Here is a 22,162-nt window from a genome sequence, read left to right as displayed (position 1 = left end):
GCAGGCATGTAAAGACACCTGTAGAACTGATGCATAGGAATTTATGGAATAATCCGTTTAATCTTTGCCTTACTTAAAATAATCTTTTTACTTCTCTTTGATTATGAAATTGAAAGTGAGCTGTCCTTTCTTCTCTCCCTCATATATGGTAGACCATACCCTTTAAACCTGTTTCCTGAGTGCTGAAATTTTGCTATACAGGTGTCAGACACCACCACTATATTCAGGTTTGTTACGTATTTGAATCTTTTCAGTCAATAAAATTTCAAGGGGGAATAGAATATTCAAGTTCATATCCTTATCAAGCCTTTCAGGGTGTGGAAATTTATTCAGATGGCTTGCTCTAGGCAGCTTAGTAAGTATGCTGAATCATGCACTTGAGGCATGCCATTTTCTCTTTATTGTCAGCAGAGTAACTTTGTTCTCTAAATACAGCTTAGCTGCCTATGGATTTCGTAATGAAAATTTTCCTTTTCTTTGTTAGAAGTCACAAGTAGAGTGAGCACAGATCAGAAAACAAGTTATGCTCAACAGCCTTAGCCTGAAGGAGCTCCTTTGGCCCTCGCAGTAATAGGAGAGCTTGAGGCTTAGACACAAACTACTGCACATGAGCTGCTCTCTGGTGATCGTGTGTGCGAGGGCAGTTTCTCTTTTAGCAGGGTCACTCCTGGTGCTGCTATGTGCTTCCTACCACTGAAGCTCACCTTTGTGGAGAGCTCAGTGGCTGATGTGCATGCTAACGTCTCCTGGTGCTCGAGTTTTGTAGCTGCATAAGAAGACTGAAAGGTTTGTGCAGACCCAGGAACAGGCTAATGATCACTGGGCTGCGCCCTAGTTAGGGTGTGTTCAGATCTGATGAATGGGGATATGAGTCAGCCCACACAAAAGCAGCAGGGAATACTTTAGCATTTCCAGTTTTTTATTGCTTCAACTTTATAAAGGAGTGAAATTCTAAATGAGGAAAAGATTAATCCGACTTCCTTTTTTCTTGGCAAAAGCCTTGTGAACATTAGAGGAAGATGTGTGGTCATTTTTCTAGATAAACTGTCTTTGTTTCTTGAAACCAAATGTGTGAATTAATGGTGGGAAGAAAGCTCGAGGAATGGAATTTCAGCTGCAAGCTGCTGTTAACTTTAATGAGTTTGCTCCAGTTTAACCCTGCGTGCCTGAGCTCCATTGTCCTGCTGGTGATGTGTCTGTCTATTTGAGCATGACCAATCTGAGGAACAAATACAATGCTGTCAATATCTCTTCACAACCACCTTTGTTCACAGCTTGTGAGTTTCTTGATTATTTATAGTTTGTAATGAGACTTGGGGATGCAAGCATAGTAATACAAAGACTGTTTCTGACCCAACTGACTGAAACTTGAAAGAAAGGGGAGATTGATCCCTTTGTGCACCATTACTCAACTTTTTCATCATTGTGGATGTCTAGGATGGACTATAATAACCTTGAGTTGCCACACCGCCAGCCATACCCAGACTGAAACAGTAGTTATCTGTGTCCTGGAAACTTTCTTGCTTTTTTGTAGGGAATAATTCCATTGGGTGGAACAAATCACTTTGCACAGATAATGTTGGGCTATTCTAACTTCTGTAACTGGCCAAGAGCCACAAATTCCTCACCTCGACTGGATGTTTTCTGCCCGAGTCATTGACAAGAGACCATGCTACTGAGTACAGCCATCCAAGAAAGGTCTCTAGTGTGCCAAAAGTTTGAATTCTGCTGGTTCACCTGAATCATAGCAAGTCTGAACTGGTTTATGTTCTCATGACAAAAAGGAATGGCCAATATTATTGCTTCATTCACTGCAAATTTAGTTTCACCTTCCTGGGTATATGTAACTGCTGTGAAATTCAGTCTGTACCTTTGGTCCTAGTGCTAGTAAGACTCAAGTTTCTTTGGTAGTAGACTTAATCAGTGGCCTGCAGATAACACATGTCTCAGTGAACAGTAAATATCCATTTTGTGACCGGTTGTGTGTGTTTTTAAATTTGGGTATGGTTTATTTACTTAAAGAGGCTCATGTTTTCAGATGGCAAAAGTTTGAAGACTAGAACTGCAGGGAAGAGCTCTCTGTTGGACTGCTTGTTTTATTGTAGATATCACACCACTGATATTTGTGTAATCAATATTTAGCAATGCAGTGGCTGGTGAGAGTGCGCTGGACAGGATGGCATGTGGCCTTGGAGGGAAACTTGTTTTGCCTATGATTAAAGAGCATATTATGCAAATGCTTCAGAATCGTAAGTAGCTGCGTTTTCTTTTATTATTTTTTTAACAATTCTGTGCTTTCCAGGAACTTCAGTACCTCTTAAGTCTTTGTGTTTAGCTACTTGATGTGTTATTATACATTTCCACTTTTGATGTCAGCAGCAAAAACTGTAAATGCTGTGAACTTGAAATTTTATACTTAGACTGATTTATTAAACTTACATAGAGTGTATTACAACACCTTTTCTGGTAGATGAACAGCTGAGCAGAGATGTCATAAAAACAATTTTTTTTCTAAACACTGGGAATTACATAAAAACAAGGGAAGACTTGGGGCTTTTCTGTTTCAGAATATTCTAAATCCCTAAACAGACCCTCACAGTACCTTGTTTGTCTCAAGTGCCACCTGTTTTTCTGTAGCTCAGTGGTTTTGCTTCTTCAGAAGTGCTGCATTGAGATGAAATTTTAATACGTTACAGTTCATAGAGGAAAACTTGATTTTTTTCCCCTGGAATTTTATGGACTGAGGTCATTGGTAGGCTGTCTGTCTATTTGGTATGCTGATTTTAATGCTTGTTTCATGAGGTGTTTCTATATATTCTTTTCAGTTGTTTTGTATACTTCATTTCCTCTTAAAGTACCTGTAATGCCTGCTCAGCCAGTGATTCAAAAAATACTGTGCATTGCTTTCAAGTTCTTTCACCTGACCTGTGGTTTGAGCCTTTGGAGTAGAAGATAACACAGAAGTTCTGGGTACTATTCTGCCTTCTTGGTTTAAAACCCAGTCCAGAAAAGGCTGTTAGCATTTTGGGTATGGAACAGAGGGCTACTCAAGGTAGCACCTGCTGTGTGTGAACAATTACAAAGTCTGTTTGGAATTAAAAGTTTAATATTTTTTTTTGAAAGAAAGTTTTATTAATGAAATGAGCTAACCTGACTCAGTGTTGGTAGCTTCTAGACTAGCAACTAGCAAATTTTGTAGCACATTCAGAGAAGTGTAGAGTCTAATAATCACTGAAAGACCTGACTCCTGTGAAGGGGAGGTCATGCAATTCATGCCTGATGCTTGTTTTCTTGTGGGTCAGAGCTGTCCATAACCATTAATACTCTTTGGAAGAGAGAAATTAAGATGATGTTGCTGTAGCTCTCCCTGGTAGGGACTTGGGAGGAAAGATGAAGACACTTAGATTAAAACATAGTGACAGTACTCTCAGAAGTCAAATTTTTCTTCTCCTATCCCCTCTTTCTTACAATTATTTATTGAAATAATAATTTAAGGCTTTGGAGTTTCGATTGAGTGGCCAGATGGTCCAAAGAAGATTGTGTTTCATTTTGTAGATTCATTAATTTCAAGTTTGGAATACATGCTAACAGTAATGCAGTGAGGGTGACGATGTGTAGGCTTAACTAGGAACATCTAATGAACTGAAATAGGGCAAAATAAACTGCTGCCTTTCTGTTGTACCCTCTGTCAAGCTGATACTTCATCGCGTTCTGGTCAGACAGAAGCTTGAGTGTGAGGATTCTACTGCTCTGAACTGTGATGTTCTTCATTCCAGGAGTGCAATATGTTATTAGCAATAATGAAATATTGAGCTACTTTGGGAGATAAGTTCTGTAACATGCCTTTCCTACAGGTCATTTGGTAAATCTCTTTGTTCCTTTGGCTTTCTCTTCTGTAATCCCAATGATTTCTAGCACAGAGAAAGATTTTTGTAAAAAAAAAAAATAAAATAAATTGGAGTTTCTCACATGTTGCTCAAAAGAAAGAGAGAGGGGCATGAAAGATTAATTTCAACAATACCCACTACTCTGAGAATAACCTAATATGACTTGGAGGTGGGGAAAATTTACATCGTAAGTGTAAATTTAGGCTGTTCCGAGGACTGCTGGAAAGTTTAATACAAGTCATTTGTTTGTTTTAAATTCAGATACTGTTTGGGTCTTAGACCTTTTTCTTGAGGAAGATATGGGCTCTTTCAATGATACTAAAACAGAAAAAAAGATGGGGGAGAGGGAAAAAAAATACTAAAATACTAAAATACTGTCTTGATGTTTGCCTGGTCAGCTCATTTAATTAAATGCGGTTTCCAGGTATTAGCACTATATGTGTACTTGTACCAGCAGTTAAGAATTCTTTTTTCTAGTTCTGGATTTGGTCTGGATTAGACACTCAGTTTTTTGTGCATCTCTAGAAGTATGTATGAGGGAAATGGAAATGTATTTAACAAATCAAGTAGATGCATTAACTTTCCTTCCATCTCCTGTTCTTCACTCTGCCTCCTTCTGTGTCCCTCAGCCTCTGCAAAGAAAAGGTGATTAATCTTTGTGGTCCTTGGTAGTTTCCAAAATGAGTAACACTTCATTTTCACTCTCCTGTAGCTGACTGGAAGTACAGGCATGCTGGCTTGATGGCACTCTCTGCCATCGGAGAAGGTTGCCACCAACAGATGGAGGGAATTTTAAATGAAATAGTTAATTTTGTTTTGCTATTCCTTCAGGATCCTGTGAGTATTGTTCTAGTAATTATTTCAAATTGTTTTCATTTCTGCTTTTGTGACTGCTTGTTAACTGTTCAACGGGAATACTTTTTCAGCATCCCAGAGTAAGATACGCTGCTTGTAACGCTGTTGGACAAATGGCAACTGATTTTGCACCTGGGTTTCAAAAGAAATTTCATGAGAAGGCAAGTAGTAGAGTAGTAGGGAAAACAAGTGGTAAAATTACGTCCCCTTCAGAAACTTGTTTTCTGAAAAGGAGTATTTCTTTTTCAGGTGATAGGAGCTCTACTTCAAACCATGGAGGATCAAGGCAGCCAGCGTGTTCAAGCCCATGCAGCTGCAGCACTCATAAACTTCACTGAAGATTGTCCCAAGTCACTGCTTATTCCATATTTGGATAATCTAGTGAAGCATCTTCATTCCATTATGGTGATAAAATTACAAGAGGTATAATGCACTGAATAAATTGTTTGATGGAGGGTAACCTTGTCACATAAGCAGAATAAGTATAGCTGAACTAAGACCTCAGAAATGAGCCAGTACACATATCTGCTGGTGTTGGTCTAAAACTGATGAGAATTAGCATATGTGCAAAAGCAGATTTTTACATTTGGCATGCTTTTAAGTAAAATGTGTGCTTTTAATATATAACACTTTATTCTTCTTCTTTCCAAGTTGATACAGAAAGGCACTAAGCTAGTTCTGGAGCAAGTTGTGACTTCAATTGCATCAGTTGCAGATACGGTGGAGGAGAAGTTTGTTCCCTACTATGATTTATTTATGCCCTCCTTAAAACACATCGTTGAAAATGCTGTTCAGAAGGAATTAAGACTTTTACGAGGAAAGACTATTGAATGCATCAGTCTAATTGGTCTTGCTGTTGGCAAAGAAAAGGTGAGCTTAGTTTTTATAGAATGGTCTAAATATGCTTTATAATGCCTTTATTTTTTGTGGTATTAGCACTGAATTAATATAATCTCTTGTTAAACATACAGCTATATTGTTGCTGATTTCTGTGCTTGTCTTTGTTTCCATTTCTCAGGTGACTGTGTTGCTGGTTAGGTTCACAAATTTGCAATAGAATCTTATTGTAGCTTAAGTAATTCTTGTCATACTGAAAAATGTTGAAAGCAAAAATTTTTTTTCCACTGAGAGGGTTTTTTTGGGGTTTTTTTTTGCCTTAACTAAAATGACACAGCAGCACATTTAGGCAGTGTCAGGGGCAAAATGTATGCAGTTCAAAGGGAACTTAGTTTTGTATGTGGAAGCCTGAAAAAGTTTAATTTAAGTGAGCATTTAAGTCTCTGAGAAGTAGCATCTTAATTTGCCTTTAAAAACGTAGTTGTTTCCTGTGTCTAGTTTATGCAGGATGCATCAGATGTAATGCAGCTGTTATTGAAGACACAAACAGACTTCAGTGATCTAGAAGATGATGATCCACAGGTATGTTAAAATTGTGTCTCTGTAGCTCGTTGGTATTAAAAACATTCCTTGTATACATGATGTTTCTGCCCCCTCCCTGGCCTTTCAGGCTAGTTGTCCAGCCTGTCTTACAAAACCTGACATTGAGATGGCCCTAGAATCTTTCACGGGAGCATGGTTAGGAAATGAGACTTCCAGGACCTAGATTTGCAGAAGAAATTTGAGCTTGCTGTCACCTTCTTATAAATAGATCAACAAGACTTGTTAAGCAGCTGTTCTAATGAGTAGAGAGCTATTTTAGCTTGTGTATTTGAAAACAAATACTCCTCTGAAAACATAGTACTGCACCCTTTTTTATTTTTTGCTCTATTTTACTATTTTTAGGAACATGGCTTGGTAGTACTGTTCAAATCTGGGAAATATTTCACCAAAAAAAAGTATTTTTTAGAACAGGCACTTGCAATGCAATCATGAATCTTACACTATCACATTTTTACATGTATAGCAACTTCAATCAGAGGTGCTGTCAAGGTGTTGTTAGACTTGGAATGTCTTTTGAAGATGCATTTTTATGTGGATTGCATGTTGGATTACTTCTCTTTGAAATAAGCTTTAGGGACTGCTGACAAATTCTTTTGCAAAGTCCTATTGTGTAATGTATTTCCTTTATGCTTTCCTTTTAAATATGCATTAAAATAAAACGTGGGACATGAAAATTCTGCCTTCTCTCTTCTAGATTTCTTACATGATCTCTGCATGGGCCAGAATGTGTAAAATTCTTGGAAAGGAATTTCAGCAGTATCTTCCTGTTGTCATGGGACCTTTAATGAAGACTGCATCCATTAAACCTGAAGTAGCTCTTTTAGACAGTAGGTTTAAGATGATGTTTTGCTTGTAAAGAACTCTGAAATAAATGATTTTGTAGCACTTTTTGATTATTTTTCCTTCCCTCTGTATAACAGCACAAGATATGGAGAACATGAGCGATGATGATGGTTGGGAGTTTGTAAGCATAGGTGATCAGCAGAGTTTTGGAATTAAAACTGCAGGTCTGGAAGAAAAAGCAACTGCGTGCCAAATGCTGGTGAGTAATAAAATGGTTTTGGTCATCTATGTGTTTCTGGTCAATCAAGTCTGAAGCCAAAATCTGTAACCAAAATATTCTTTTTTGTCTCACATGAAAGAGTGTTTGGGGTGATACTGCTTAGTTTGGATTACTAGGCACTTAGTTGTGTGTGGTTTACTTGATTAAAAATGGTTTATTTACTTAGGAGTGTAAGATTTTTTAAATGAACAGATGATTTTCCTTTGTTAGCAAAACTTAAAGAAATCGGATATGTTAAGAAGTAGTTCCTTTTTGCAAATATGGCTGTTTTGGAATTTGGGTTGAAAAATACATGCATGCCCTAAGAGTGACAACCCATGCTGCTATCAGGGATTCTCAAATTACCATAGTTGAGGGGGAAGGGAAATGGATTATTCCATGTTTTTTACAATAAGCTAAAAAAACCCTTGCACTTTTAACAATCTCCCTCTCACCTTTACATAGTTGAAAAATGTAAGTATTATCCCTTAAAAGAGGCATATCTGTGTTCTATTTTTCAGGTTTGCTATGCAAAAGAGCTAAAAGAAGGATTTGTGGAATACACAGAGCAAGTTGTAAAGCTGATGGTTCCATTGTTGAAGTTCTATTTCCATGATGATATCCTATTAACAAATTCCACTGTGAAAACAGAAACTTAGAATCAAAATTGTGCTTGCTGTTTTCCTAAATGAATTGAAATTGTTAGTGTTAAAATAGTCTGTGACTGTAGCAGAAATGGTTTCAGAGAATGCTGGTTTACACACCCTATTTTAGGCAATGTATTCCTACTTTCCCCCCAGTTTGTTTTTAAATGAGCAATCTGTAGAAAGAGTGATGTTTGTGTAACAAAGTAGAAGAGAACTTAACAGCTTTTCTGTCATATCCTGAAACAGACTTGAAACCACTTCTGAAGAGCAGGCAGTGTAATTTTCCTATGATTTAATCTATATATAATTAAGAAATCAAATGCATGGATTGTAATGAAATGAGTTTCGGGTAAGAAACTAGGAACTTCATTATGGTGGTGGGGTCTTAAATTCTAAGCACTTGGTTGGTGTTGATTGCTGTATTTCCTTAATTATGACACGTGTCCGAGTGGCAGCCGCAGAGTCGATGCCCCTCCTCCTTGAATGTGCCAGGGTTCGTGGGCCGGAGTACCTGACGCAGATGTGGCACTTCATGTGTGATGCTCTCATCAAAGCCATTGGGACAGAGCCAGAGTCTGATGTCCTCTCAGAAATAATGCATTCTTTTGCAAAGGTAACATTCTTACAAATTTCATGGCGTTACTGTTTGTAGCTTTTTGAAATAAGAAGGGGCATGTTTGGTGTTCCTTTAAATGGCTCGAATAAATGCAAGGCTTTCTCTACAGGAAATTTGTTGTGACTATAAATGTTGTTACAGCTGTTGGAAAAAGTTGTATTTTGTTTTGCAAGAATACCAGAGTAGTAACCTAAAACAGTTACCAATTTTTTTCATTTTAACCACAAGCAACTGAAATTACAAGTATGAAATGTACAATGGTGCTGTGCCTTACTTGTATAATTTGAGCATTGATTACAGTATGACTGTTCTTCTAATATTATTCCTGCTAGTGATCCAGAGTATTAATATTCTTTGTGTGCTTAGATTTCATTAAGACCGCTCATGTTAAATTTTAAAGCTGACAAACTGGTTGTTTTGTTTCACAAGTGCATTGAGGTAATGGGAGATGGATGCCTTAACAACGAACACTTTGAAGAACTTGGAGGAATACTGAAAGAAAAACTAGAAGAGCACTTTAAAAATCAAGAATTAAGACAGGGTAAGTTAACACAAATCCTGTTAACATGGGATGTGGCTGTTCTTTAAAGCACAATTTCTAATTATTTCTGAACACAAAGAAAAAATCTGTTTCAGTTTCATTGATTTGTATATTTATGTAAAGTAATTGGACTGTGAACCAACAGAATCCTTGAGTTGTATTTGTAAGCTCTTGGAGGATGAAGATGGCATCATTTTCAGCAATACAGTAGTTTAATCAGAAGTTAGTGTCAGATTTACTTGAAAGACGGTGCACATCTATGGTGTTACCGTTTCCATGATTTTTTTTCTTCTGAAGTCTGCAGTTTTCTCAAAGCAGTAGTAGTTTCTTGTTTCTAAGCACTTTTCTTGTCTTGTCTTTGTGGACAAGCTGGTGTGTTTGTTTTTATTTCATGTGCATTTTTACACATTCTTAAACGGGACTATCCTGTACTTCTTCCTTTTCCTTGAAAGTTTTGTGAAACTTCTTAAAAATGGAAAATTCCTGTTGCATCTTCAGCTACTGTTTCCTGTTTTCTAAATTTGTTTCTGCATAATTTTTTCCTTTCACAGGCTTCTTACGCACTTATAGAAAGGCAGTGGTTTAATTTTTTTCTTTTAATTTAGTGAAAAGACAAGATGAAGACTATGATGAGCAAGTTGAAGAGTCATTACAAGATGAAGTAAGTTAGTTTGAAGAGTTTTTCTGCTCTACAAGCACCAGGATGGAAATATTGCAGAAATATGCTTTTGAGTCATTTAGGGCATAGTGTGTCCTCAGAATTATTTTTTCATAAAAGAATCTTGTTACCATAGCCCTTCAAAACAGTAAGAAATGGGTCACACTACATTTTTGAATTAGAAAATCTGAAAGGTTTCCTTGTCTGATAGGCTGAAGTAAGAAGTTCAGGATATAGCTTTTTATTTTCTTCATCTGCTCAAATAATTCTTGGATGACATTAACACTAATACAGATTTGACAGCAGACTACTTAATTACAGAATAAGCTGAGTTGGAAGGGAGCCACAATTGTCTGTACTCCTGCCTCATCACAGGGCATCCCAAGAGTCACACCATGGGCCTCAGACATTGTTCAAATGCTTCTTGAGCTCTGTCGGGCTGGTGCTGTGACCACTTCCCTGGGGAGCCTGTTCCAGTGCCCAAACACCCTCAGGGGGAAGAACCTTTTTCTAATACCCAACCAAAACCTTTCCTGACACAACTTAAGACCATTCCTTTTGGTCCTGTCACTGGTCACCAGAGAGAAGAAATCAATGCCTGCCCCTCCTCTTCCCCCAGCGGGGAAGCTGTAGATTGCAATGAGGTTGTCCCTTAGGTCTAGCCTTGCTGACTTGCTTGTTCTTTGAGCCTTGCAAGCTGGGTGACTCTTAACCTTGGGCCTCTATACCTCTGATCCCAAGACATCTGGTGTGTCATGTCAGTAGCCTGTCTCAAAAAGAATAGCCCAAAACCAGAAAAAGACAGCAGGATAAACAGCTGCCATCATGTGTTTGCTTATGAGGGAATACCAAAGTGATTACTTAACTACTTGCACGCTAGGGTACAAAAGTGAGTTAATAGTTTAAAGTAGATGTGATTGTAGAAGAGATACAATAATTTTATTAAATCATTATTAGTATGGAGAGAGAGTAATAACGAATGACTGCTGCTTACAACATGAGACAAAGGATGCTCAGTAAATTTAAGAACTAAGGAATTTTTTTGCTGCACAATGCAGATATGAAGCTTGATCACATGAGTTTAACTTGTATGCAGACTCCAGAAATCATGCCCATATGTAAATACTGTCTTAAATAACAGTGTGGTTCTTGACCCTCTTTTTAGGCTTTTTAGAATTAGGCCAGCATTCAAGAGGATATATTTTTGTTGCCTCCAAGACTCTTTTATTTCCTGTGTGTCACTCTGTACTGAGAGAAAATGCAAGCAGGCAGCAGTTTCAGAAAAGCTGAGTCCCTACTCTGCAACAGAGTTGCAAGGCATTTTTAAAAATGTTGTAATGTTTTCTGATTGTTCTGTAAAGTCTGGAGAAAGACTTGGCTGCATTACCCTGTGAAAGGAGGTGTGGGATGAGGACATCACTTGCCATTTGGACAGAATTAACAATTGAGTAATAACATTTGAATGTACAGCTTTGGTCTCAGAGTATGTTTATGTAGCCCGTACCTCAAGGCAGCAGAAATATAAGAAGCACAGAAGTCATGAAAGTTCAAACAGTAGTTTCAGATCCAGCTCTCACTTAGCAATAACTAAACTGCTGATTTGGTAGAGAGCAGAAGGCATACACCAAGCCAGAGTTACACTCTCTTCCCCAAGCATCTGTAATCAACTGTTGATCAACAGGCAGTACCAGGCTAGGTGGACCTTGTGGTGTGCTGGAGCAGTTCTTAATGTCATTGTGTGCATGTTCCAGGGTTCCTGCTTGAGCTGTGCCTTGATGATGCAGAAATTGGTTCACTAGGAAGGGTTTGAATATCCAGTTGTGGGAAGCTGCCTGTTGCACAAGAAATAGTTACTAGTTTGTCACCAGAAGGTGAGAAAGGCGAAGGTCGCTAGGGACCAGAAACTAGCTGTACTGTTTTCCCTGCCTGTTGAAGTATAAACTGGTTAAAGGGACCATACTGAGTACAACAGAAGTTGCTGTAGAAGAAAGTTAAGGGTTTTCCCAGCATAAGTATGTCCAGGGAATAATCCTCACATGTACTTGAATTGATAGCTTTGAGGTAAAGCTCTTTATTTAACCAGTTTGATATATTAACCGGGCAAGGTGAGCAATTAATTTAAACAACAAGAGAAAGAGAATAATATTTGTTATATTTTTGCCGCAATCTTTGTCACAAAGGCAGTTATCCATTTATTTTTCCATAAAAGCTTCCTAGGGTATCTAAGGTAAGGTACAGAAGAAGAAAAAGGCCTTTTGCCTTCTGTGAAGGGAACCCATTGAAGCAGCAAATTTGCACAAGACAGTTTTGTCTTAATTTGATTTTTCTGGCCCTGAAACAAGTCCTAGGCCACTGAGTTCTAGCAATCAACTTACATTTTTAAGAAGGGTGAAAAGGAGCGCTCCTGGAGCTACCAGTCAGTCAGTCTCACTCTGCCCAGAGCGATCTTTGAACACATTTCCTGGCAGCTGTGGAAGACAGGGAGGTGATCAGAGACAGCTGACACAGCTTCCAAAATGCTAATCATGTCTGATTAATTTAGTGGATTCTGTGATGGAGTGACTGTGTGATGGGTTAAGGAACAACTGATGTGATCTGTCTTGACTTCTGTAAGGCCTTTAAGAGGGTCCCACACAACATCCTTGTCAGTAATTGGAGGAGATCCGTATTGATTAATTCAGCAGATAAGAAGTGACTGGATGGCCATGTTAAAAAAGTTGCATTCAGTGTCTCAATATCCACATGACAGTAACAAGTGATGTCCCTCAAGACACTGCAGCATGTTGCCTGGAGAAGGATGTGGATTCCACATTCCTGGGAATGATCAGGGCCAGGTTGGATGGAGCTCTCAGCAACCTGGTCTAGTGGGAAGTGTCCCTGGCTGGTGGGATGTGTCCCTGCCCATGGCAGGGGAACTGGAACAAGATGATTTTTAAGGTGCCTTCCCACCCAAACCATTTTTTTATTCTATCATTCTGCAGTTAGACAAATAATTGAAAATTAGTGAACTTTAAAAAAAAAAAAAAAGTTGGTTTTGGGACTACAAAAAAGTTATAAACCCATTTTTATCCATTAGTTTAGACACCTTAACACTTTATGTGAGTTCCACTCCATTAAAGATTATTAGTCTTCATGTGAATTGTATCCTTTTTCTTTCAGGATGACAGTGATGTTTATATTTTGACTAAAGTATCAGATATTTTGCACTCAATATTCAGTAGTTACAAGGAGAAGGTACTGCCATGGTTTGAAAGGTTACTTCCACTAATTGTCAACCTAATTGTAAGTACCTTGTTTTTCTTTAATTTGAATTTAGTTATTTTTTTCTGATGCATTAAATATGCCTTACATGCTGAAATTGTAGAGAAATTGGTAGATAAAATGTAGCAATTACTGTTTTACAAAATAGAAGGTTTATTCTACTTCAAGGATGAAGTTGTTACCCTGTGCTTTCTGAGCAGGGTCGCTGTGTGCTGTTAAAATCTGTGTTGCAAGACTCAGGATCACTGACAGACACAACTGTTTTGAGAAATTTAATTTTCTTGAGATTTGCGCACTAAGTAGCACCCCCTATCAAAGGGTTGTTTTTTTTTTAAGAAAATATATAGTCATCTAAGTATGTATTTAAAATATGTGTTTCACATTAATATTAAATGAAAGCTGAATTAGGTGATGTAAGAAAATAAGAATCATCTGATAGGGATTGACACAAGTCTTGCCTACATCCATCAGGGTTGTAATTTTCATTTTTAATATAACTGTTACATTATAACAATCAGAATAAGGTGTCTTTTTGAAAAGAAAAGGAAAAGCAGTGTGGGAAGCCTTGCAATGAATCATTAAGAGCATGAAAATTTAGAATTGTCTAGACAGTTCTGATTTTGAATTTTTTTGAGCTTTTTAGCATCTGTTAAAGTCTAATTTTATTTTTCATTAATTACACTTTATCTTACCCCACTTAAACTTTGTAAAATCTTTGATCCTTCTCTTTGTACTTGGACAAATAATCCTTGATTATGCCCAGACACCTGGCTTCTCCTGAAGTGGAATTTTAGGTAAAATAAACTTTCAGCTTTACAGCATACAGTTTATTAGCAGATACCTCAAAAGTATTCTAAATCCTTTAGTGCATACATGAAAGAACTTTGTGATTTATCTTAACAGATGAAGATATGCTGTGATTAGAAACAAATCCATGTCATGAGACATTATCTACCCCAGGTTTTGCTGTATCTCTGAAAAACATCATGTGTGTGGGCTTTTATTTTTAACTTATTTTCTTTACTAGTTGATGTATAGCACTGGCATATTGTTCTTTTGCAAGTTTGAACAGTATGTAAATACTTTTTGGAAAAAGCAGAGGTTTGATATAAGCATTTCTGGCAGTCATTTAGAGTCCAGGGGAATATAGCAAGAACTTGTAAATGGCATGCGAGTTACCTGATGTCAGTCCTTGGAGAAAAGCAGATTTCATAAAGAGCAAAGAACCATGATGGAAGGAAAAACTACAGCAAAACAAGTCACTTTCTCAGTGGGGATACAATGTTACACTTGATCAAACTGGCAAGGTTGCTTGTATTCTGTTGGTGGAAGAATATAATTAGCTGTTCTCTGTGAAAATTGTATCAATCAACTGCATGGATTTCTTCCTAAATTACATCAGTAGCCTCAAAACTGGGTGGTGCCAGATTCAGAGCAGTCAGTCCTTGGAGAAAAGCATAACATTATAGAAGATGGGTCTTCCATTGTCAAAATACTTTTTTAAGGTCTATCTAACACAGTATATATGTGAGAATGCATCTGTTTTATAGACAAGATGAAAAATTGTCTGGGCTGTAGGGAGAAAATTATGCTGATTCATTTTAATGCCCTCCTGATTTTACAGTTGCAAGGACACACATACCTACAGAGTCACTGTATTAGTGAGTAGGATATAAATGAGATGAGATTTAGCTTCAGCAGTCGTGAAAACCTGAGGTATAAAATGCAGGCTCAGTTGTCCCAGACATTGTAGACCTCTCTGAAACAAACTCTGCTTTGGAGAATAGTCCAGCATGATTATCCTGCATTCAACACACATAAGCTAGCAGGTCTGATGTTTCTGTAGTTCTGTAATGTTTAACAGCTTTTCCATAGCTGCTTAATTTGTCACAAATCTAATGTAGCAGACTTAATATAGAAAGTGGATTGTGTATTCTTTAACTGCAAAGCTTCTACTTACTCATCAAAATTCAGAAGTGTGAGATCTTACTCTTCCTCAGTAATTAGAGTTATTTTGAAGTGTTCTTTCTGTACAATTCCATTACCTGCTTACTGTGCTGATAGAGAATTTCACACATTTAGCATTTTATTTTTAGCAGAACACAAGGACAATTGTTCCTGCTTGTGTATAGTGTGTTTGGAAGTCTGCATGGACACTAGTAGCAAAAAATGTGACATTAATGTTCATTTAGAAGGATGTGTGTGATCATCCACATGACTGTTGAAAAAAAATATAATTGCTATTAACCTAGGAAGAAAACTGGCATATTTCCTCCATTGAAAGACATTTCCTTTCCTTGATTTTTATGATCTAAACTATGCCAAGTTGATTCACCAGGTGAGATTACTCCTATGACCTTTTCCTAGGGCACCTTTTAGTGGTGGGAAGCGTGTATGTGTACATCCATACATATTTTTATATTCAGATGTGCCCACTAGCAGTAGATACACAGCAGGCATACACTGAGGATGTGTACTATAGTTCACACTGAATGAAGGAGTGACATTCACAGTGAATGTCAGTGTAGCAATGCTTTTCCTCCTCCTCTGTTTATAGACCATATTCAATGAAAGAGATAATGCTTACCATCTACAGTGTCCTGTGTGTTTTAGATTGCATAACTCCAATTGAGAGACATGGGAACATAATTTTCTTCTGAACTTCTAAAGCAAATTCAAGCTTTTGTAGTGGCTGTTTTCTTCTGTTTCTTTGCAGAGCTTTATTTATCTGTTTGGTTTTCATATGGTAATTATTGAGCAGAGAAGAATTTAGAAGCGGTGGAACATTGGAATGACTAGATTTTAGTGCTTGTAACACAAAAAACCTTGGTTTTAATACATGCAATCATCCCAAGCAGAATTTGTGATAATAATAAAGTATAGCTTGATTGTGCAGTTAAACTTCATTCTTGTGTTTTTAACAATTAGAGGCGCTTCCATTGCTGGTGAGAGTCATTCAGTCACCAGATGCCAAAGCCAAAGAGAATGTCAATGCAACAGAAAACTGCATTTCAGCAATAGGAAAGATAATGAAGTTCAAACCTGACTGTATAAATGTTGAAGAAGTCCTTCCACACTGGTTATCATGGCTTCCACTTCATGAAGACAAAGAAGAAGCTGTTCATACTTTCAATTATCTGTGTGACTTACTTGAGAGGTAAGGCAAAGTCTTCACTAATGCATGCTTGCATGTTCTTTCCTTGCCCTCTTTTTCCAAAACTGAGAAACTAGGAGGTTAATCTACATATAGTTTAGAGAAGATAATTAGAAATGTCAGAACTGAGCCTTTCCTGATGTTATTTCTGCTTTTTTAAACAGTTACTGTTCTTGTCCTAAATAGTGTCTGTATGGCTGAGAAAAAAAAATCCTAGCTGCTTTATATATCCATAATGACAAAGGATCTGCAAAAAACTTTTACAGAAAATTTCGGGAAATTTTTTTTATACTCTGTTTACATATCATGACCAGTAACTGGTCAGGCTTTTTCTCTTCAAACAGCACACATACTCTTGCAGCTTTCTTTTAAGTAGCTTTGCACCCTTTTACTTTCCAGCAAAGTGAAGTATAAAGTAGAGAAATAATATGGAACAATTCATTGTACAGTGCTATCTCCCTTAATAATTATTTCAGCTATCATTGAAAGCATCTTATCCCACAGTTTATTCTTAGGGTTTGTGCTCCCTCCTGTAGGTAAAATGGAAGAAAAAAGGTAAACAGTTATTCTAGTGTGATGCACTTCATAAAGGAGTGAAAAAATGTGTCCTCTGAGGTGTTATGTAGTAAGCAGATTGTTGCTGGCTCTGTATTACATCTTAGGAGAAAAATATAAGGGAAGGAACTTAGATTTCTTACAGTCTTTTCTATTTTGTGAATACCTTGTATCTCTGGGTGCTTTATTAAGGCAGAGTCTCAAAAATGGCAACTGAGGTCCCTAGACTGATTGTAGAACAGTGAGATACAGATGAGAGACACCAGAATAATGCTGCCAGGTGTGCATGTGAACAGGAGCATAGAAATTGAGAATTGCAGCACTAACACACTTCTGTACCCACCTCTGTGCAGGTGGCTCAGCCTGGCTACCTGCTTCTCTGGAGCTCTGCCAGTGCTACATTCACAGCCTCTGCATTCCAGCAATGGTAGGGGGCAGGGCTGGAAGCAGATCATGTGTTCCACACAAATTCCTGGTTGCTAATACTCCTCCACTCCAGCATTTGGCTGGGAAAGAGGGAGCAGAACTGCTTGCTTGCTGTGTCATGGAGAGTGCTGGCAGAGAGCTGAAGTTACCAGCACTCCTGACTCCAGTAACACAGTGTCCTGGGAGGCACAGAGAGAGGAATAAGTCCTTTTAGGCAGGGTATTTCTGTCACACTATTTTCAGTTCCATCTGCATGGAACTCAGCCATTCTGTAAAGTTCAGAACTTCTTCCTGATAAAGTTTAGGCTGAGTAAAGAATCAGCTGGTTAAATATTAACAGAAGGGAGAACATGCTGTCAGCAGGCAACAAAGCTGTGCGTACTTATTCAGCTGTGTGAAACCTAAATAAGCAGCTTTAGAATAAGATCATTCAAAATCACTTCACTTACGTGTAAAGTGTTTACATTATTTTTAGATAAACATTAATTCCTTTGCAACATATCTTTTGTAACAGCAATAACCCAATTGTCCTCGGTCCCAACAATTCCAACCTTCCCAGAATACTTGGTATAATTGCGGATGGTGAAATCCACGAAGCTATCAAACATGAAGATCCATGTACCAAGCGGCTGGCTAACGTTGTTCGCCAAGTGCAGGTAAATAAATGCTTGCTGAAGTATAAAGGGAACATTCAAAATCTGCTTGCAGAAGGAACTAAACTATTAAACCAGTTTTGAGAGCCTTATCTCCTTAGAGAATAATGGTTCAACCAGTGATCTTGGAGAACCTTTGATGTTCCTTGAATGATTAATGATAAAACTTGGTGACATTTGCACTTGAATAAAATAACTATAACTAGCTTTCATGCAGCAAGATGATTAATATGTGAGCCAGTAGTAGTTTTTGTGGGTTTTTTTTCTGAGTCAGAAATTAGAATCTGGAGAGAAATCTTTGTGTCCTTTTATCAGTGAACGGTACTGCAGGATTTTATCCAAGATGTTGTTCTTGTAAGGGTCACCAGCATCCTGTGGTGACTTTCTAGTACAGCAGCAGCTTGGGTTCTTTGTTAGAGAACGAGTGCAAACTACAAGTTATTTTACTACTGCCCTTTTCAATCCTGTGCAAATATAGGTGGCTGTTTGATGTTTTCCCTGCCTTTGGGGACCTGCTGTAAGGTTCACTTCCTTTATGCCATAATGAGTCAATGATGGTAGGGATGTCCAAGTACTTAAACAGTGCTTCTCTACAGTGCTGCAAATGATAGTGCAGATTTGTTCCAGGGCTAAATGTTGTTGGGTGGGTATAGTACTAATGAGAGAATGGTGCCAGGTAAACATCTTGCTCATAAAAAAGCATAGATTTTATGCAGCTGGTCTTCAATTATTGGCTTTCTACCTGACCTGCTTTGGCAAAATTCAGATTCAAGAATTTTCGGAACACTTGATATTGGAATCAATTCACCTGTATGCATGTGTCAGCCTGAGAGATCCATTCTGTCTGGTAGAAAAAGCTGTTAAAATTCCAAAGGCATAAATAGAAGGAAACTGAGCAAGTTTCAAAGTGAAAGTAGTGTGACTGCTCTAGATTCTGCCTGACAGATACAAATCCTTGCTGTTAGTACTCAAAGTCTAGGAATGCACCTTTGTATTAGGGTTTACCTAATGCATTTGTTCACTTTACCTCAAATCATCAAGGTTGTTTTTTTTAACAATACAGTGGCACATACATGTATAGATTAGTTGTGTAAAACAACGTCTGGTTCTGTCCAGGATTGATAGAAACTTTAATATAACACCATAAGCATTGTTTGAATGATTTACCTTTGGACTGAGGAGAAAAACAAAATCTTAAGTCATGTTTTTTAAAAAATACAATTTTAGCACAGTGTTACCAATCCTATTTCTCTTCACACACAGTATTTTGACTTTAGTAAAGCTGTAAGACTTTGGTATTCTTACTAACTATCAGAGTGTTATACTATGATAGGAATTTTCAAGGTTGTGGAGTTGCTAACAAGCTCCTGCTTCCCAGATTCCAGGAGACTTTTTTTTTTTTTTAATGATCTCAGTAAGCTGTTTCACTGCCAGTGTCTAACATGATCAACATGGTCATTATTTGAACTTCTTTGCTTAGGTAATGTCAGGCCAGAAATATTTCAGTGTAAAGTATCAATTTAAATGTGCATCAGAATTGCTGGAAAGACTGCATTTAATTCTGCAATATTTCATCAGCGATGAAAAGTCTAAAATACCTAATGGTAGTTAAAACTAAACCCACAAACTTACATTTGAGAGCATTTCTTTTTGAATTTTTTTAATCCATTTTTATATTTTTTAAACTTTTTAAACTTTGAGAAAAGGGCACTATAATAGAACTTGAATGTAAAAAATAACAAATATAAATTAAACTTTTTTTTTAATTTACTTAAATTATGCAGTTATTGCAAAAGCCAATCTAAAGACCTAAAGTCAGTCACCTGGAACTTTTTTCCCTGTCATTATCCTAAAGAAAGTAGGGTGCCAATTGCTTCCAGTTTCTATTGATAAGTGAATAAATACTTTTTCCTCAATCTTGATTAATATTCAGCACTTTCTGGTGCCATTAGAGCAGTCCTCACTGATGGTGACTTTAAAAGCTAATGTCTCAGCTGAGGGCTGTGGTAGCACAGATGAAGGGTTTACATTACCCAGACAGATGCTGTGCAGTTCTCTCTGGGAAGTAGCTGACCTTTCCTTTCACTGCAGAACCATGCCCCACTGTTGGCAGCAGAACTTTGCACACCCTCATGTAGCACATGATGCTGTAATCCCAGTGCTCACCTTGAAGCTCTGAGTCTGTTACTGCTGCACCAGTGCCCAAAACACTCATGTGGAAGAAGCATGATGCAGTTTTACCTGAACATTGGTCTTTTAACTTTAGTGCAAAATGATCACATGGCTTAGGCTGTGGTTGACACAGACATGAGTGTCATTTGTTATCCCATGTAGTTGTCACAGAGAGTTCCCAGGAGTTCCAAATCAATTATTCTGCTGCTGTTCAGCCTTTTGGAGCATCTCAAGTTGAACCTGTGTAGCACTGAAGATTTCATGTATTTCTTTGGCATGTATATTACAGGAATGAGCTGAGTGAATGTTGAGCTTTGTAAACATAGCAAAGTTCAGGATGTGCCTTGTACACTTTCAGCCTGCATAAAGACCACTTCTCATTTTTTTTCTAGACATCCGGAGGACTGTGGACAGAATGCATATCACAGCTCAATGCAGATCAACAGGCAGCCATACAGGAGCTCCTGAACTCTGCTTGAAGGGCCTTAATTATCATCTGCAAGAAAACTAACTCCAAATAAACGTTTACCCTATTGTTTAGGTTTCTTTTGTTTCTTTTCTGAGTAAAACCAGAACTGTAGTGCGTGTAGGCCATTCTTCTGCAACCTCCAGGCAGTGGCAGCAGGAAGAAGCATTCTTTCAGAACGGTGTTTAAATCAGTTTCTATCCCACAACATGAAAGAAGTTTCCTGTAAACCCTACAATAGCACTGAAGAGTATTTTTCTAACGGTATCAGCCATCCATACGATGGTGAAAGGGAAACAAGTTGAATTTTCTCATTAGACATAAGACCTTCAGCAGTAGATGTACGTTATAACAGATAAACCTTTCTACATCTAGTGTTAATTGTATGAATTGGAGTGTGAGTCTTTGTAGGGTAGAAAGTGTCCTTCTGCCCAACAAGGTAGTAGATCAAAAGATGAAAAAACTGAAGACAAACATCGAGCATGAAGACCTCATTGATCGCACTTTCGATTCCCAAAAACAACTTGTACAGTGACTCAATGAGGAAAGCTGTTCAGCTTCCAGCCCTTGAATGTGAAGTCTCTTTGGCATGTCTGACAGTATCTCATTCACTCCTCAATAAATGACATTGAAACACAAGAAGCTTGTGTAGAAGTTCAGTGATGTGTGGTTCTTTTAATTTTCTCTTGTGAAAAGATGAAAATAACAAACTATACAAGTCACAGTTTTATATATGAAACTTTGTATATTGTTGCCTATTACAGATTTTATGCTTTTCTGTTTCTTGACTTTTTAACAAATTTTTCACCTGAGTGTGTAGAATGGAAACTTAATGGCATTCCTTGTGTGACAGTAAATATACATACCTTGACTTTAAAATGTTTTTCATGTTCAGATGCAGTTGCATTTCTTAACTTATAAAATGTAGTGTTGTACCAGCTGCAAATGTGCAACGTGATCTGGTAGGCAGCAAACCTGTTGTAGTAAGCCTGTGTTTTGTTTAAAGCAATCATGCAGTTGACAGCCTGACCTGAAAGAATCAAAAAAACCCTCTCAGGTCTTTTCTGGTACTTCGAGAGCAATACATCATCTACCAGCAAACACAGGCATAGAGTATCTGATTTCTAACAAAGGTGAGTGAGGTTTTCCCACTCTGTTACTTAAAGCTGTTAATATATGCATTGATCTTTAAAAACTTAAGTTCTTACTAAAGTGTTCTCCAAGTAGATCTCAACTGTCTCTTGAAACAGATCTTTTCACAAAGAGAGTGTAAGTTTTCTTCCTTTATAATAAGAAAAGGTAGAACTTTACATGTAATAAATGCCTCTCATACTAAAGAATAAACTTAGTTTTGCCTTTGAAAGTGTTTCAAAAAAGAAGATAAAGAATGAGGTGTACCAAAACCAGCCCAGGACCATTATACCCAAAGGTTTGTGAGACAAACTGCCTTAACCATAGAACTTGACAATGTAGTTTGTTTAGAGGCAGCTGAAATAGTGTAACAAAGTGCTGTTCCAGTTTTCATTTTGCTCAGTATTGGTAATCTCTTATTTACAGAAATTCACGCATTCATGCATCTGGAAGATGAATGCTAAGGATTGGATACCAGTACTGTGAGAGAACTAGTAAGTCATGTCAAGTTATCTCAAGCGCTGGTCCTAACAATAACAATTTTGCTATACTCTACCCATCATCTTTCTTCTTTGTGGGGTTTGTTTTTTTAGGTATTTGTTATTTCAGTTTCCCCTCAGTTTAAAACATGTAAATTTTGCCCTGCAGAAAACTTTTT

The 22,162-nt window shown here is 37.6% G+C and overlaps 1 protein-coding gene across 1 annotated transcript in view; it reads left to right on the top strand.

The window, feature by feature from the left end:
* IPO5 (importin 5) overlaps window positions 1-21,032 on the top strand; it is a 42,034-nt gene extending 21,002 nt beyond the window's left edge. Inside the window, exons 10-26 of the mRNA XM_039730437.1 lie at window positions 2,143-2,249; window positions 4,600-4,724; window positions 4,814-4,903; window positions 4,992-5,165; window positions 5,394-5,612; window positions 6,078-6,161; window positions 6,877-7,009; window positions 7,103-7,224; window positions 7,746-7,842; window positions 8,312-8,484; window positions 8,917-9,028; window positions 9,634-9,689; window positions 12,846-13,009; window positions 14,572-14,612; window positions 15,876-16,104; window positions 17,597-17,738; window positions 20,300-21,032. Coding sequence (XP_039586371.1) covers window positions 2,143-2,249; window positions 4,600-4,724; window positions 4,814-4,903; window positions 4,992-5,165; window positions 5,394-5,612; window positions 6,078-6,161; window positions 6,877-7,009; window positions 7,103-7,224; window positions 7,746-7,842; window positions 8,312-8,484; window positions 8,917-9,028; window positions 9,634-9,689; window positions 12,846-13,009; window positions 14,572-14,612; window positions 15,876-16,104; window positions 17,597-17,738; window positions 20,300-20,386 — 2,155 coding nt within the window. The 3' untranslated portion in view covers window positions 20,387-21,032. The remainder of the gene's footprint in view (window positions 1-2,142; window positions 2,250-4,599; window positions 4,725-4,813; window positions 4,904-4,991; window positions 5,166-5,393; window positions 5,613-6,077; window positions 6,162-6,876; window positions 7,010-7,102; window positions 7,225-7,745; window positions 7,843-8,311; window positions 8,485-8,916; window positions 9,029-9,633; window positions 9,690-12,845; window positions 13,010-14,571; window positions 14,613-15,875; window positions 16,105-17,596; window positions 17,739-20,299) is intronic.
* The last annotated feature ends 1,130 nt before the right edge of the window (window positions 21,033-22,162 follow it).

This window comes from Passer montanus, unplaced genomic scaffold (assembly GCF_014805655.1).
Source record: "Passer montanus isolate IOZ18808 unplaced genomic scaffold, ASM1480565v1 scaffold72, whole genome shotgun sequence".
Taxonomy (NCBI): Eukaryota; Metazoa; Chordata; class Aves; order Passeriformes; family Passeridae; genus Passer; species Passer montanus.
The sequence above is the reverse complement of the archived record's forward strand: the minus strand, read 5'-3'. Positions and strand labels throughout refer to the sequence as shown.